The sequence below is a fragment of the Eumetopias jubatus genome, unplaced genomic scaffold (assembly GCF_037043125.1).
Source record: "Eumetopias jubatus isolate StellerSeaLion01/CBP00866 unplaced genomic scaffold, mEumJub1_p1.0 scaffold_2, whole genome shotgun sequence".
NCBI lineage: Eukaryota > Metazoa > Chordata > Mammalia > Carnivora > Otariidae > Eumetopias > Eumetopias jubatus.
The window spans coordinates 189,065,904-189,081,273 of record NW_028274808.1 but is presented as its reverse complement, the minus strand read 5'-3'; the positions used below and the strand labels follow the sequence as shown (position 1 = coordinate 189,081,273).

The 15,370-nt window shown below is 47.4% G+C and overlaps 1 protein-coding gene across 1 annotated transcript; it reads right to left on the bottom strand.

Moving 5' to 3' along the window:
- Positions 1-905: 905 nt before the first annotated feature.
- Positions 906-14,548, bottom strand: QDPR (quinoid dihydropteridine reductase). Its single transcript, XM_028126218.2, has 7 exons — positions 14,386-14,548; positions 12,167-12,259; positions 11,107-11,203; positions 8,858-8,998; positions 5,107-5,215; positions 3,852-3,935; positions 906-1,594 (listed from the first exon to the last, which is right to left on the bottom strand). Exons 1-7 carry the CDS (start codon positions 14,482-14,484, stop codon positions 1,489-1,491), a joined length of 729 nt encoding a protein of 242 aa, XP_027982019.1. The 5' UTR covers positions 14,485-14,548; the 3' UTR covers positions 906-1,488.
- Positions 14,549-15,370: the final 822 nt, after the last annotated feature.

The window sequence follows — 15,370 nt, the reverse complement described above, 5'->3', positions numbered from 1 at the left end:
AGGTTTCTCGGGGTGGCCTGCCCTTGGCCCCTACAAGGTACAGTGTAAAGAATCAGAGTCTCCTCAAATAGTTAAATGCAGAATTGCCAAATGGCCAAGCAACCCCACTCTATCCAAAAGAACTGAGAACAGGTACTACATGAATGCTCACAGCAGCCAAAAGGCAGAAATCATCCTCATTATCTACCAACACGAGTGGATAAACTAATTGTCATGGACACGAACAATGAAACACTGTTCAGCCGCAAAAAGGAACGAAGTACGGACACCTACTCCTTCATGGGTAAGCCTGGAAAACATGCAGAGTGAGAAGCCAGGCACCAAAGGCTGCCCGTTGCAGGATTCCACTCACATGAAATATCCAGAACAGGTCATTTAATAGAGATTGGAAGCAGATTCGCAGTTGCCACGGCCTGGAGGCACAGGAAATGCAGAGTAACTGTTCAGTGGGGATGGGGTTTAATTTTGGGTAATGAGCGTATTTTGGAACTAGACAGCAGTGGTGGTTAAAGAATACTGTGAACATACTAAATGCTACTTAATTTTCCACTTTAAAATGCTTGATTTTCTTATTTGAATTTTCCCTCAATAAAAATTGTCTTAAAGAATCAAAAAAGGGGCGCCTGAGTGGCTCAGTCAGTGAAGTGTCTGCCTTCAGCTCAGGTCATGATCCCAGGGTCCTGGGATGGAACCCCGCATCAGGCTCCCTGCTCTGGGGGGAGCCTGCTTCTCCCTCTCCCTCTGCCTGCCACTCCCCCTGCTTGTGCATTGTCAAATAAATAAATAAAATCTTTTAAAAGAAAGAAAAAACTTACTTAGGCTCTGAGTCCACCCCCTTCCCGTGATTGCTGTGCATTCATCTATGACTGTATTTAAGACGTGGCTGATTAAAGAAGACAACACAATAAATGAAGTGCATTTATTAGGAAGATAAACTCCAAATGACCAGAAGTAGTTCTGCTGCACTTTTGGCAACTGCACAGGAAATAAAGGTATCTTAACAGAGTCCACAGGATTTCACTTACATCACAAGAGGAGTTTTAAGGCAGTTCAATTCAAGGCTGCAAAAATGATGTCCGCGACATAAATATCCCATTCAATGATAACCTGGGCCCCCAAAACATCCCTAGTACCAACAAATCTCTGAACTAGTCAGGTCAACAGCCACTGTCCAGGACAGAGAATCCGAGTCTCAAATGCAGTTCGAGATGACGCAGATGCGAGAGGCACCCATTCGATACCTCCTCCTAAACATTCGTAGCAAACACAGACTGATGGTGCCATCTGCGGGCCTCTGCCCTCATACATCTTTATTTCCCATCAACATTTTATACCGTCCAAGGAGAACAAATGCACATTAGGAGAGAGGAAAAACAGGACTCACTATCTCATACCACAAACAGGATTACAGAAAAAACAGGACCAGACACAGCCACACTGAGATGGACTACTCGTCTGACAGGTCCCAAACAGGCACTGAGATGAAGCTTAAAAATATGCTGGGGTAAGCTCCGTCTTTCCCTCCGTGGTTACCACCTGGATCAGGCTCCCTGAGCTCGGTCGGTTTTTCCCTGTGATCCAGTCGTGGAAGGTTCTAGAACAAAGAAGATCAGCTTTACGTTTTCAAAGCAAAAATCTGGACACGTGCTTCTATTCATTCATATCAGTGGCTGGAGGGAGAGGAAATCAGCAGCAGCTGTGGAAAAAGCCACATAGACACACACCCAGGTCCCCGGGATCTCAGTACTCATTCGAATTTCCAAGTGGCAGGATTCGGCAAGATTTTAACTTTAGAGTTTGTATGATTTTAAGTGACTAAGACTTTAATTAGCTAATTCTAAGAGATAAACATGTGCACAATACTTTATACATTGCTTTATTACTTTCCTAGAAATTTAAAAGAAAAGAAATTCATTTTTTTCTTTTTTAAGTAAACATAAATGGAACACCCACGGCAATGGAAAAAGATACCAAAAAACAGACTATTACAATAAAATATGTCAAATACAGGAATGGGGGGCATTAATTAGGGAACCCTGCTTGGGGGACTTGGAAAGACCTCCTCTAAGAAGACAGAAATTAAAAAGGACACCGCAAATTCACGAGGTAGAACAAGTAGCTGGCAATTTTTCAAACAAAACATTTACATTTCAGTACATGTTCTCCCTGGACAATCCACCAGCTAGGACTCTGCACCTTCATTAACTGGGAAGCATGCAGGAGATCCTGGGATATTCTTCAGTGCTGATCAGTAACCTGCTAGACCAGAGCTGATGTTTAATGTCAAGTCATTCGAGGGCCCACTCTTGACAGCTGAACAAGCTGAGGGCAGTAATTACATGGACCCAAAGACCGAAGCACTGCTGAGACTCCCTGAAATACCATCCATGACCCTTCTCTGGGGCCGGGCAGGGCTTAGGGAAGGTTCTGAAGGAGACCAGTTGAGGCTGGCTGTGTTGGGGCCCGTGTGTTACTTATGCATGTGTCAAACTATCTTACTTCTTCATCTTCCTCAGTGGTCTGCAGTAGACGAGGGAGAACACTCAAAGCACAATTTATACCAATCTGCCAGGTGAGTTTTCAAATCCCCCAAGTGGTGTCACGGTTTCTGGAACAAAGGACGGCTATCCCAGCCACCCTCTGTGGATCTACGGTTTGGCCCTAATTCAGACACGTGACCCCAGGTGTTCCATCTAGAACCTGGGTCATAGATGTTGCTGGGAAGGATTGGCTTTTAAAAAAAGAAACTTAAAGGCAAAACCCAATTCAAACATTGGGAGGCAGAAAGAACTACGGGCCTCGTTAAGACCACAGGCTCTGCAGCCACACTACCTGGCTCAAATCTTGGCTCTGCTACGTGATCTTAGGCACGTTCCTTAGCCCTCCTGCCCCCATGCCTCCAAGTCCCCAAACCTTAAATAAAGATGACAGCACCCCCCCCCCACCCACTGACTTGCTATGAACATTACATAAGGTAACAGTCAAGTGTTTAAAATGGTGCCTGGCACATAACAAGGGCTACCTAAAACTAGTTCCAAACATCATATAAAGTCCCCGCTATCTCTCGATTGAGTTCAAATGAGATGTAACCTTGGGCCAGAAGCACATTCCCAAACTCGGCACACGCAGGCACTGGGGGCGGGGAAGGTCAGCCCCAGCTTGGTGAGGGCAAGGATTGCACCTTATTCATGTCCCTGTCCCAGGGCCCAGCACAGCACCTGGCCCACAGTGGGTGCTCGGGGAGTACGTGCCTACTACACAGAGGGCTTAGGGACTTGAGATCTAGACACACTCAACAGGGTGAGAATACTCACTCTTTGTCTGTGATCTTCAAATGCCACCCATATTCACAAAGGGGTGAATGAGATTTGGGGAACATAGGACACTTTCTGTAGGCCCGTGGCTCAGCACTAATTCAGACACGGGAGCCCACATGAAGTGCTACAGATCAGCATCTTACCCCCACACTGCTGCTCCTTGTTAGCAGAGACAACGACATTAACAGGAGCGCAGGTTTACGGAGCAGTTACTGCATGGGTCAGACATTGTGCCAAGCCAAGCGCTTCCACATGTAATCCTCCTAATAATTATGAAGGACCCCATTATACAGACGGGGCAACTGAGGCCTGGAGCAATGAGACAACATGCTCAGGCTGGTCAGCTCGAGATTCAGCATCAGCACTACCAAGGCCTCTCTGAGATTCACACTGATGTGGGGCACCCCCTCGGGGGCCTGGTGGCCTCACAGAGCCACGTGTTAGCTAAGAGAACATGGCTTGTCCCCTAGTCTGTAAAAGGCGGACAACTGAGGCAAACAGGTGCCAATATTATGACATCATGTCAATACTCACTCGACCAGGAACTCCAAGGGCGTCCAGGAACTGAAGTCGGCCTCAGGCATGGATTTCCTGTTCATCGGCGTATCCAGGGTCACCCTGCGGGGCACAGACACAGGCTTGTCATGTGTCCCTGCTGGTTCTCAGAATTATAGCCGCCCCATCCTCCTTGGCCGGGAAAACACACCAAGAGTCTCCGACCCCGGGCCGGCCGCACGTACACAGACGGGGCGATCCCGTGAGGACGGTCAGAGGGAAGCCAGGGAGTGCTCCACACTTACAGACAGCACGTCTGAGCCTAACTCAGGGAGCTGCTTCGTGACTCACCCTTCAGGCAGACAGGAACAAAATGAAAGAGACTTTTTTTAAAACACAGTCCTGCCTTTTCTTAAATACAGTCTCTATGAAGTAAACCACTGTGCTGTTTACATCTTTATTCGCTCCCTAAAATGTAGCTGACTCACCTCTCAGGATTTTTTTAAGGGTAGTAATAATAATATTCCTTTAAATATGGGGAAAATACAGTCTCATCCTTCATTTTTGTGGCTGTCTTCTATGAAACCTTATGATTCCCAGCAAAACACAGAATTCAGACAGGTATGACTCTCCCAAGAACATTCAGGCCTAGGGAATCATTCAAAACAGCTGGCGGAGCAGGTCACAGACTCACAGAGGCTCACAAGCGAACGGGAACCAGAAATCCCAGGACCCTCGCAGTCCCAACGTCTGCTTTATAGGACTGCGGGCAAGAGGCAAGCCAGCTAGTGCTGGCATCCTTCCAGCAGGAAGGACCTCTATCTCCAAAGCAGCTGCCTTGCCGGGGACAGCCGACTAGGGACCTTCCTCCTGGTCACAAACAGGAACGAAACAGACCCCGTCCCCCCACCACACACACACACACACACACACACACACACACACACACCACAATCTCTCTTCCACTGGCCTTATAATGACCTGAAAGAACTAAACCTATTACAATAAAATGTTTAGGCTACTTTTAATAAGGAGGGACAGAGGGACGGAGAGAGGGAAGGAAAAAAAAAAACCAGAAAGAGGCCAGACAGACAGACCCACCCATCAGCCAGTCAACCATTCTGGACAGCCCGGGGATACTCCCGACTTCTGAAGAAGCATCTTCAGGGCCTCTGGCGAATTCTAGAAGCCAAGATGACAGCACACACAAGTCCCTGGTGGAAAGCTAACTCAAATGTTAACTGTGGGCAATGAGGCAGAGATGGGCAGGGAACGGGCAGCCCCCAGCACTTACGGGAGCACAGTGATGGCCGCGGAGCCGGAAGGCATGCCGCTGTTCTTCCCAGCGAGGCTCTGGCAGAGCTGATGAACAGCGCCCTTGGCCATGCCGTAGCCGATCATCCCTGGGAAAACAGGGAGAAAACAGTTCAGTGACCAGTGGCCGCCATAAGCGTGTCCAGAGACCGCCACGCCAGTCTGGGAGGAAAGGAAGGAATGGACACCTGTAGAGAGAAAATGCACCTGTTATTCACCCCACAGTTCACATTTATCATAAAAACCATGAGGCCGATCTTATTTTTACTGCTGAGCAAACTGAGGCACGGATAGGGTGCGTAAGGTGCCACCCAGGCTCACAAACGGACTTGCACCATGGTTAAAGGCCAGGCAAGAGCTGTGTCTAAACCCTCAGATCAGTAAATGCTTGCGGGCGAGATGGAGCGGTCATCTGGAGTGCCGTCTGCCCAAGTTCAAATCCCAGCTCTTCCGCTCACCACTCAAGAAATCGCAGGCAAGTTTTCAAAACCTAATCCTGTTACCCCATCTGGAAAATGGGGAGAAAGTACTTAACTGTGGGTTCGGCACAGGACAGGAGCTCAGTACATATTTCCCGTCAAATTAACAGAAGTAACGTGCCCTGGAGTGCCACTCACTGTTTATAAAGTATAGCAGTTGAACAACTTTCACGTGAGGATACACACCACCTATTACTCTTCCTTTCCTCCCGCCAGTCAGTGAATATTTGCTGACTGAAGCAAGGCATGCCTTTTACTCGGACAGGTTTCCATTTGTCCCACGGACAGGTGGCGGGAACCCAGTCTTTCTCCCCCACAGCACCCAACTGTGGATTCTCACTAACCAACAACAAAGAAGCAAGGTTAGTTGCTGTAAATGCCTCTCCTCCTTCAGAAAACCACTGTTTCTTTTGGAGATCAGCAGCCTCCTTAGAAAACCCCAGCACACATGCTATTGAAGGTATAACAGATGAGGAGGCACCGAAGGCCCAGGGGACGTGGGGACCACAGCCCAGCTGTGGAACCAATCACGGAACTCTCCAACAGCAACCTTGAATTGCAAAAGAGGGTCAAGGTCTCAAAGAGTTATTTAGAAGCACAAGAAGATTTCACCATCTCTGGCTTCTCTGTCTCATCGGGGGAAGGAAGCCAACAGTGATATAAAGATCTAACAAACTCTGCATGATTAAAATTAACCAGCGCACGAATCTTATGCACGCAACCCCAGGCCCCAGCAGACATCTAGGGCCCCCTCCTCATTCCACTCAAACAACACAACGAAGAAAGAAACAAGCAACCAGCAACAAGCTACCAGGGACCCTAATGACTTAATTCCACAGGATTCTACACAATGTGGATAAGGGGATCATTTGCAAGATGCAAAAAAATGCATTCACGGAAGATACTTTCCTTTTAATTATTAAAATGATCAGTGTAGTCCCTAAAGACTAATTTCCAAACACAACACAGATCCCTAAATGGTAAACAAGTGATCACCTTCTTTCCGATAGTTTATCCACCAGGAGACGGTCTACAAATACAAGCTTGGACTCAGGAGCGGGGGATGAGGGGGAAGCTTCTGAGTACTTTTCCAAGAGAAAACTTTCCAGTTTTGAACAACCGTTCTTGTGCTTGAAGGACCGACCACTAAGCCCGTTCGTCATTTACTTCTGGATTATACATAGATCTCCCCAGATCACTCTGGAAACTGAATCAAAGTTGAAAGACTTCATGACTCAAATAAATTTAACAACATCTAACTAAGAACTTAAAGATGAGCAAGGTTATTAATATATGAAGCAGAAATAGCTGGGCTTTTAAAGTCAGTCTGGAATATATAATAATAAAAGTTCACACTGACTAGTGACTCTATTAATCTTTCTAAGCCATTTACATCCATTAAGAAATTTACAAGTCACAACCACCATATAGAGGAGGCACTATCATTTATACCCATTTTACAGATGACAAAACTGAGGCCCAGAGAGGTTAAATAATTGGCCAAGTATCACACAAGAAGTGGCCAAACCACAACAGAAAACCAACCAGTGTGGTTCCAGAACTTGCAGTCTTAACCAGTATCCACAACTATAACTAAAAAAGATACTTAAAAGCCAAAATAAAGGAAGAGATTGTTTTGTCCTTTAGAAAAATCAGTCTTTTGGTCACAGGGTTTTCTTTTTTAAATGGCAAGCTATTTACTCATTTCTCTACTCACTTTCTAGTGCCTCTGCTCTATGTCACCTTTAATAAAAATCAGATCTCAACCAAACTAACACCTAACATTTACCCACTGTAACTGCTGCAAGAGCCATGGACGTATAAGATCACATGCTCCAAGACATCTAATAAGAAAATGAGTGGCAAGAAATTGTTAATTTGTAAGAGACTCACACTTTAGTGACTTACACTAAAATTGAAAAAGGTGCTCAAGGTCTCTACCACTTACTAAAAGCCCCCTCCCCAAAACAACCTCCGTTCCTTTTTTTAAGAGCTTACTTAGGTAGCGGAGGTAGACACTTTCTGCATCCCTGTGCTGTCCCCCAGCCCACTTAAATTTCATCAGCCTTATCCCAAAGGTATGGGTTGACTTGTACCCCCAAAATTCACATGTTGGAGTCCTAACCTGCAGTACCTCAGAATGTGATTGTATTTGGAAACAAGGTCTTTAATGGGGTCATGAAATTAAAATGAGGTCTTTGGGCCCTAAAGCAATCTGACTGGTGTCCTTACAAGAAGAGGGGATCAAGACACAAACCCACACAGAGGGAAGACCACAAGAGGACAAAGGGAGCAGACGCCAACTGCAAGCCAAGGAGAGAGGCCTCAGAAGACACCAACCCTACAGCACCTCCGTCTCAGGCTTTCCGGCCCCTAGGATCCGTGAGAAAATAAGTTTCTGTGTTTAAGCCCCCGAGGCCATGGGCCGTTGTCATGGCAGCCCCAGGAAACACTGAGGGAAGTAAAAACGCCAAGGAAAACCCACACCTGTGTGACACAGGAGAACAAACACGCAATTTAGAAATGATCAGGGTTTTGGATCTGCAGCTCACTGGCGACATCACGACCAGTTACTTCCCCTCTCTAAGTTCTAGTCTGCTTCCCTGTAAATGGAAAAGGTAAGAACCAACCACCTCAGGAGTAAATGAGAATATACGCCAAAGGAAAAGAGTGGCTGTAAGAGGGTTCGGCCCGCACTGGGCACTGTCTACACATCCGTGCCTCCAAACCTCACAGCTACACTTCGGGGAGGCGTTACTGTCACTCATGATGAAAGAAACGACAGCAGAATTTGGTCAAAGACATCAAATCATCTGTTCAAAGCCCCTCAGCTCAGGTGAAGAATCCACAGCTAGCTTCCCTTACTCTACAGCCCCCACCATTTCCAGAGACTGAGCAGCTCCCCACGGGCACACGGACACCGTACGATGACAATAAAACTTGTTAATATTAACTGATTAATATCTAGCTCAGCACCACGCATTCCCCGGGTGGATCCCAGATAAAGGAAGCGGGTGGGAGTGCCAGATTACAGGACTCTGTCCCCACCACCAGCATGAAGACAGTGCACACAGAAGGGTCAGGAGTCCTTCCCCTAAAAAGATCCAGGCCTCAAGGAAGCAAACTCCACCCAGCTGTACAGCATCTTGGAGGGTGAAGGGCTCCCAGGTCCCTGACCTCAGAAATCACCCAGCAGCCCAGGGGGGCAAGGGTGAGCGCTCCCATTTCACAGACTGGGAAATGAAGGCCTACCAGGAGTCCCGTCAAGGGCGGCCTTGGCACCAGCCAAGGTCAGGAGGCCTCCTTCCTTGAGGTGCTTGGTAGCCAGGTGGCTGGAGATGGTCGACGTCCACATGCTTTGCTTCCACATCAGGTCACAGTTTTTAAAGAGAGCTGGGCAGAGAAAGAACAACCCGTGAGCTCAGCATTCACAGGGAAGACACTGGAAGGTGATCTCCAGTCATGGCATCCACTGAGGAAGCCCAGACAGCCACCCCTACCCTCCCAGTCCCTGGTTACAAGGTCCAGTCCAAACAGTACAGGGCCCGCAGTCAGAGAGACTCAGGTTCGAATCCGGACCATGTGCTGACCCGAGTCTCAGCTTCCTCACCTGTTAACAAATACACCGGACTGGCTCTAACTCAAAAATTGTTCTACTTTATGAAGGGCATGAGACTCGGAATAAGAACCCATATGTCTAAGTCAGGCTTTACCTGGGATAAAAATGTGAGGGACTAGTACTGCATGGACATAAAGAGGGATTTTATAGAGCTACATTTTTTATGGCTGAAAGTTTATCACATCACATACCGGCTGTACATCACATCACCGGCTGGGCGAGACACCCGTAATCCAGACAGAAAGGCCTCCTGATACAGGAGGACAGGTCTTCAGGTGATAACCAAGGTACGGCATTTCCCAGCTACCAAGGACTAGATCAAAAAAAACCTCACCAATTCTTGTTCCCAAAACACACAAAAGGCCATCAGGGTGTTTTGCTAATCTGATCACCCCACAAAATACCAACTTTACATGTAAATGATTTCATAGAGAATCAATTCCTTTTTACATAGCTTTGACTGATCAACACAGAAGGAATGATAGAATTTAAAAACCACAGACTCAGGCAGAGATTATCAATGGAGGCTTAAAACCATTAGGTTTGGGGAATTTGAGACCTTCAAGGTGCTTAGAAATAGAACATTCACACACAGTGCCAAAGTAGCATCCCACAATCACTTACTAATTACAAACAGAAAAATGTACCTTCACAATGAAAGTCTGTCACCACCACCTTAACCAAGCACCCAACTTGGCATCACTGTGGATGGGTACGGTGATCTGACACCATTAAGTATCCCAAAATAATGTCACATGAAGCACATATGCCTCAGGAAGAACGCTCACCTCCAAACTACTTAACCTGAATCTAAGTAAGTCTCTCGATCTAAATTCTAGTTCACAGGAAATACCACAGACAAGGGAACAAGGTACATGATGCCTTAAAGAAAGTAGAATAGATAGTCTATGGGAAAAGTACCCTGAACTCACCAAGTCTATCACAGAAAAAAAAAAAAAAATTCTAGATGAAGAGACTAAAAATAACAAAATGCAATGCACAAACCCTAACTGGAATATTTAGGTGGGAAAAAAAAAAAAACTGATACAAGATTTGGAATAAATTGGGGAATTTGAATACAGCCTGAGTATCATTAATCTTATAGAATTATTATCAGTTTTCTTAGGTATGGTAATGGTATTATGAGAATGTAGGAGAATGGGTTGACTCCCTGAGATGCATGCCGAAGGACGGCGAAATGTCAACTTACTTTCAAATGGTTAACAAAAAAATACACACGCAGGATACACACGCACCAGAAAGCAAGAGAGGGCGAGTCCAGCAATGTTAGTTACTGAATCTAGATAGAGGGCACAGGGTGTTCAAGAACTGTTCTTTCAACTTCTCTGTATGCTTGAAAATTTTCATAATAAGTTGAAAAATGTACAGAGCTTTATTTTAAGTAACCATTTTTTATTTATTTGAGTGAGAGAGTAAGCGAGAGACAGAACACGAGCAGAGGTGGGGAGGCAGGGAGAGGGAGGAGCGGACTTCCCGTTGAGCAGGGACCCTGAGATCATGACCTGAGCCTAAGGCAGGCACCCAACCGACTGAGCCACCCAGGCGCCCCCGTACTCAGCTTTAATACATCACGCATCCCCCAGTTCCCAGTAAGAGGCCCTGAAAGATTAGGGGGGAAACAATGCTGATTTCATTCTTCTTCTATTCTAAACTTCAAACTCAACATCCCTCTCCCCTCACCCCCTTTACGGGAAGTTTTTCATCTGTCACATGGGAGGTTAATCCCTACCTCACAGAGCTACTGCAAAGATTCTAGGAGAAATACAGAAAACATCTGGCCTGGCACACAGGATGGACCCAGTCCGTGCCGGCTGGACAAAGAGCAGAGTGGAATGATTGATTAACGCAGGAAAGGACTCACACTTGGATTTGGCATTGCCCCCAGCCCAGCCTCCGGCCACACAGAGGATTGCGTCCACCTTCTCTTCACCTAAGAGCTTTCCGACCTCAGCAGTCACCTTAAACGAAAGGGACAAAAAGGTGCATAAACTATCACGTAAACCTAAACAGGCTAACATCTTTACAGACACCTCCATTTATTTCTCATGTCATTTTAAAGTCAGTTAACAGCACCTGGCAATTAACACTTTGAAAAATTAGATGCAGGACCAATCTACAACAAGCATTTTGGATAGAGAAGCCCAACTACATTTCAATGTGATTTTTATAAAGCAATCTAGAGTCTTCTTTGGAACATCCTGAAGGGTTGGGACATAAGCATGTCTGGAATAAAACAATTAGTAAAGAAAAGTAGGAGAAGGCTTTAAAAAAATTCACTGTGGAGCGCCTGGGTGGCTCAGTCATTAAGCGTATGCCTTCGGCTCAGGTCATGATCCCAGGGTCCTGGGATCGAGTCCCGCATCGGCCTCCCTGCTCTGCGGGGAGCCTGCTTCTCCCTCTCCCACTCCCCCTGCTTGTGTTTCTGCTCTCGCTGTGTCTCTCTCTGTCAAATAAATAAATACAATCTAAAAAAAATAAATAAATAATAAAAAATAAAAAAATTCACCGAGAACTTCACTGCCCACAGCTAACCTTTTGGTATATTTCTTTCCAGACTTTCTTCACGCATCACAGAATCATAATTTGAGATAATCAATTCTTTTCTCCCCTCAATACAAAAATCCCTTTAAGTACAACTCCAAATCAAAATGCCAATGAGAAATTACATTTTTTAAAAAGAACAAAAAATAATCAACTATACTTCAATTAAAAAAAATACAGTCAATGGCAAAATGTTGGTAAATATAGGTACGTGGTGTTCATTTCTCTCTCTACTTCTGTTTGAAATTTTTAAGTGGTGAAAATATACACATGTCCTTTTGTTACAATTTATTAAAACAAAAAGAACCCATCACCCACCCCCTCCCCAGGGTCTCCCTGCCACAGTGCTTGGGAAGGTGGGGGGCCTTTTCTGGAATTACCTGGTCAGCCTGCTCCGTAAATGAGTCTGTCATTTTAACTACAACACTTGCACTGGCCTCTTCGTTCTCCACCACATCGATGCTGGCAACCCACTGGCATGAAAGAGAAAACAGCTTTGGTCAAGAGACAGTAAGTTGTAATTCCATTAAAGATCCACACCCTGAGATGCGGGCAGTGGAGACAGGTAAGAGACTTAAAAGAAAACCCACTAGAGAAAGGATCTCACTCCTGACCTCTCGTCATCCTTACAGGGACATCTGGCTTCGGTCAGCCTACCCGTTACCGAGCCCCAGCCCAGCCCATCTGCCTCCAAACACCTCACCTTCCTCCTCCCCTCTCACTTCTGAGGCCAAACCCTGTACCTCCAGAGACGCCTAGACCAGGGGTCTGAAAAAATCTTGGTATGTAAAGGGCCAGATATTTTGCTGGCTATGTGGTCTGTGTTGGAAGACTCAGATCTGCTACTTTAACCAGCCACAGACAGTATAGAAAAATGAAAGGAAGTGGCTATGTTCCAATAAAACTTCAGGCACTAAAACTCCAGAAATGTGAATTTCATGTAATTTTCACATGTCACAAACTACTATTCTTTTGATTTTTTTTTTCCCCCATTTAAAAAATGTGAAACCATTCTTAGATCTTGGGCTGTACAAAAACTGATGGCAGGCCAGATTCGGCCCTCGGAGGACTAGAGTTTTCAGACCCCTGCCCTCCAGCACAGAGGGACGGCTTTGGGTCCTCATCCTGCAAACCAGTGCCTTTCTCATGGGGGTTAACAATTAACAGGGTTAGTGTGACCATTAACTGCAAAAAGCTCCTGGCAGAGGTGACACCCAGTTCCAGGGCCCCAAGGTCTATGGGCCCCGGAGATAAATATCTCTACCACAAGCTTTGAAGAACACAGCATTCATTCAAGAACATTCACTACTTCATTGTCACCAGCCACGGGGGATACAGACACAAAGAAAAGGTTGTATCCCAGCCCCTCCCAGAGCTCCTACAAATGAAGAGATAGGGCGGGGGAGACAGGTAAATCGGCGTGCCAGATTCTGCCAAGTGTCTCCCCCAGGGGAACCCACAGGCCTCACCTCTGGAATGCATGGATACCAAGAGAATCCACCACATTCAAGTTTGGGGAAGAGTAAATGAAATTAAGAGTATGTAGGAATACAGTGCCTAGCTTGCAGCCAGCACTCCTTACATGTTCCCACTCCCACCCCTGCAGACCCTGGAAGATGCCTCAAAACAGTCTTTCCAAGTTCAGAGTAGGAAGCCAGTGGTGTGTTTAGAATCCCTTAGCAGGCCTATACCAGGTTCTGACCCAGAAGGAAACCCTCTCTCCCTGGTTCCTGGGCACCCTGGGTACTAACTAAACCCCTGAGGGGAAGCTCCCCAGAGCTTCGAGCACATTTTGTGCTGGGACAGATGCAGCTGAGAAGACACAGGGCGGAGTCTCCACCAGGAAGGTGCGGAGCCCTGCCTGGTGGCTGGGGTCAGGGTCTCTGACCATAGGTCAGTTCCACTGCTACTTGTTCCCTGCAGGGAGCAATACCTGATTATGCAAAGTAGTTGAAATTGTCTTTGCAAAACGAAGAAGCCACCAGCATTTGTGGGGCTGAGCCTTCAAAATATCAGGTGCAAGGCTGGCTGAAGAAGGAACGGGGTAATTATAGTAATACTGATAGCTAACATTTCAACAGCTTTTACCAGAAGTCAGGTACTTTACAACCACATCAACGATCCCGTTCAATCCGCACAATCCCCTAAGGGGTAAATACTAACATTATCCCCATTTTACAGATGGGAAACTGAGGTTCAAGGGCGTTAAGCAGTAAGTTCACGATTATAGAACTAGTAACCCACGCCAAGCGGTCAAATTCCAGAGCCTCCTTCTCACTGTCTCTCCCTGTACCCTCAAGCCCGTTCCCCTTCATCCCCCTCTGGAATTCTCCCCGGAGCCATACCCGACTTTCTAGGCCTGGCAGAGACCGAGCGAGCAGCCCCATCCCCCACCTCCTTGCAGAGCACAGGCCCGGCACCGGACTCGTAGCCAGGAACAGTACACCTGTGCATGCTCGTGCAAGCACTCACGTCTGGGGGTGCCCAGGGGCCCCGGCTTTATCCAGTCGGCCGTCCCGAGCTGCACGGGTAGGCCCCTCAGCTCCCCAATCACCAGCGTTACCGCCCGCCCCAGCTGGCGGAGACCCGTCCGTATTACCCAGTTGCGGGCCCGGAACGCCTGCACGCATCGCGAGCCCAGCGCGCCCCTGCCGCCGTACACCAGCACCCGGCGCGCCTCGCCCGCTGCCGCCGCCATCCTGCTCCTCCCGGCCGTTTCCCGAAGCTCCGAAGGCCCCGAGCCCGAACGCCGCGCCCCGGATCGCCCGGCCCCGCCCCGGCCGGCCCCCCCACCCGGCCAAGAGGGACCGCGCGGCCGCGGATCCCGAGCGGATCTCGCGCGGGACCCGCTGCTGCCGCCTAGCGCGCGGCCAAGCTGGACGAGCACCGACACCCTGCAGGTGCACCCGCAGAGCCCCCGCGGCCCGCTGGCCTGCAGGTGCCGGGCACCCGGGGCATGCAGGGCGCGGGGCTAAGGGTGGAGAGGGTGGAGAGCAGGTGTGCGCTCACAATGCTGAGAGTCCACTGGGGAGACAGCACAAACCACGTATATATTTTACCTTTAAATAAGAGTGCAGGCTCTGAAGCTCGACTGCCTGGCTTCCCTGTTTAATAACTGGGTGGCCCTAAGCAATTCACTTAACTGCTCTGTGTCTCAGGCTCCCCTCGGTAAAATGGGAATACTAATGGTTTGTCCTCCTAGGGTTTTGGAAAGGATTTTAAAAAAATAATACTAGAGTATTAGACTACATGCTGCGTGGCTAGAGGTAGGGGCTCAATAAATGCCGATTGAGCATTATTAGTATTATTATTTTTGCCAGTACTTCTGTTACAATCACTGCACTTCTTAGAGAGTGTGAGTTTACAAGAAAAAAATGCCCGGGTCTGTTAGGAGGGGCAGTGGGTACCATTTGGTGGGGCTTAACTGTGGACCTTTAACATTCCGGACAAAGGGGGTCTTACATACAGTCACAGAGGTCCAAAAACATTATTATAGGACTCACATCTTGAACTGTGTCTCTTCCAGACCAAAGGCCTGTTGTGCCATGTGGAGTCATATTTTTTAGAACTCCTGTAATAATTTT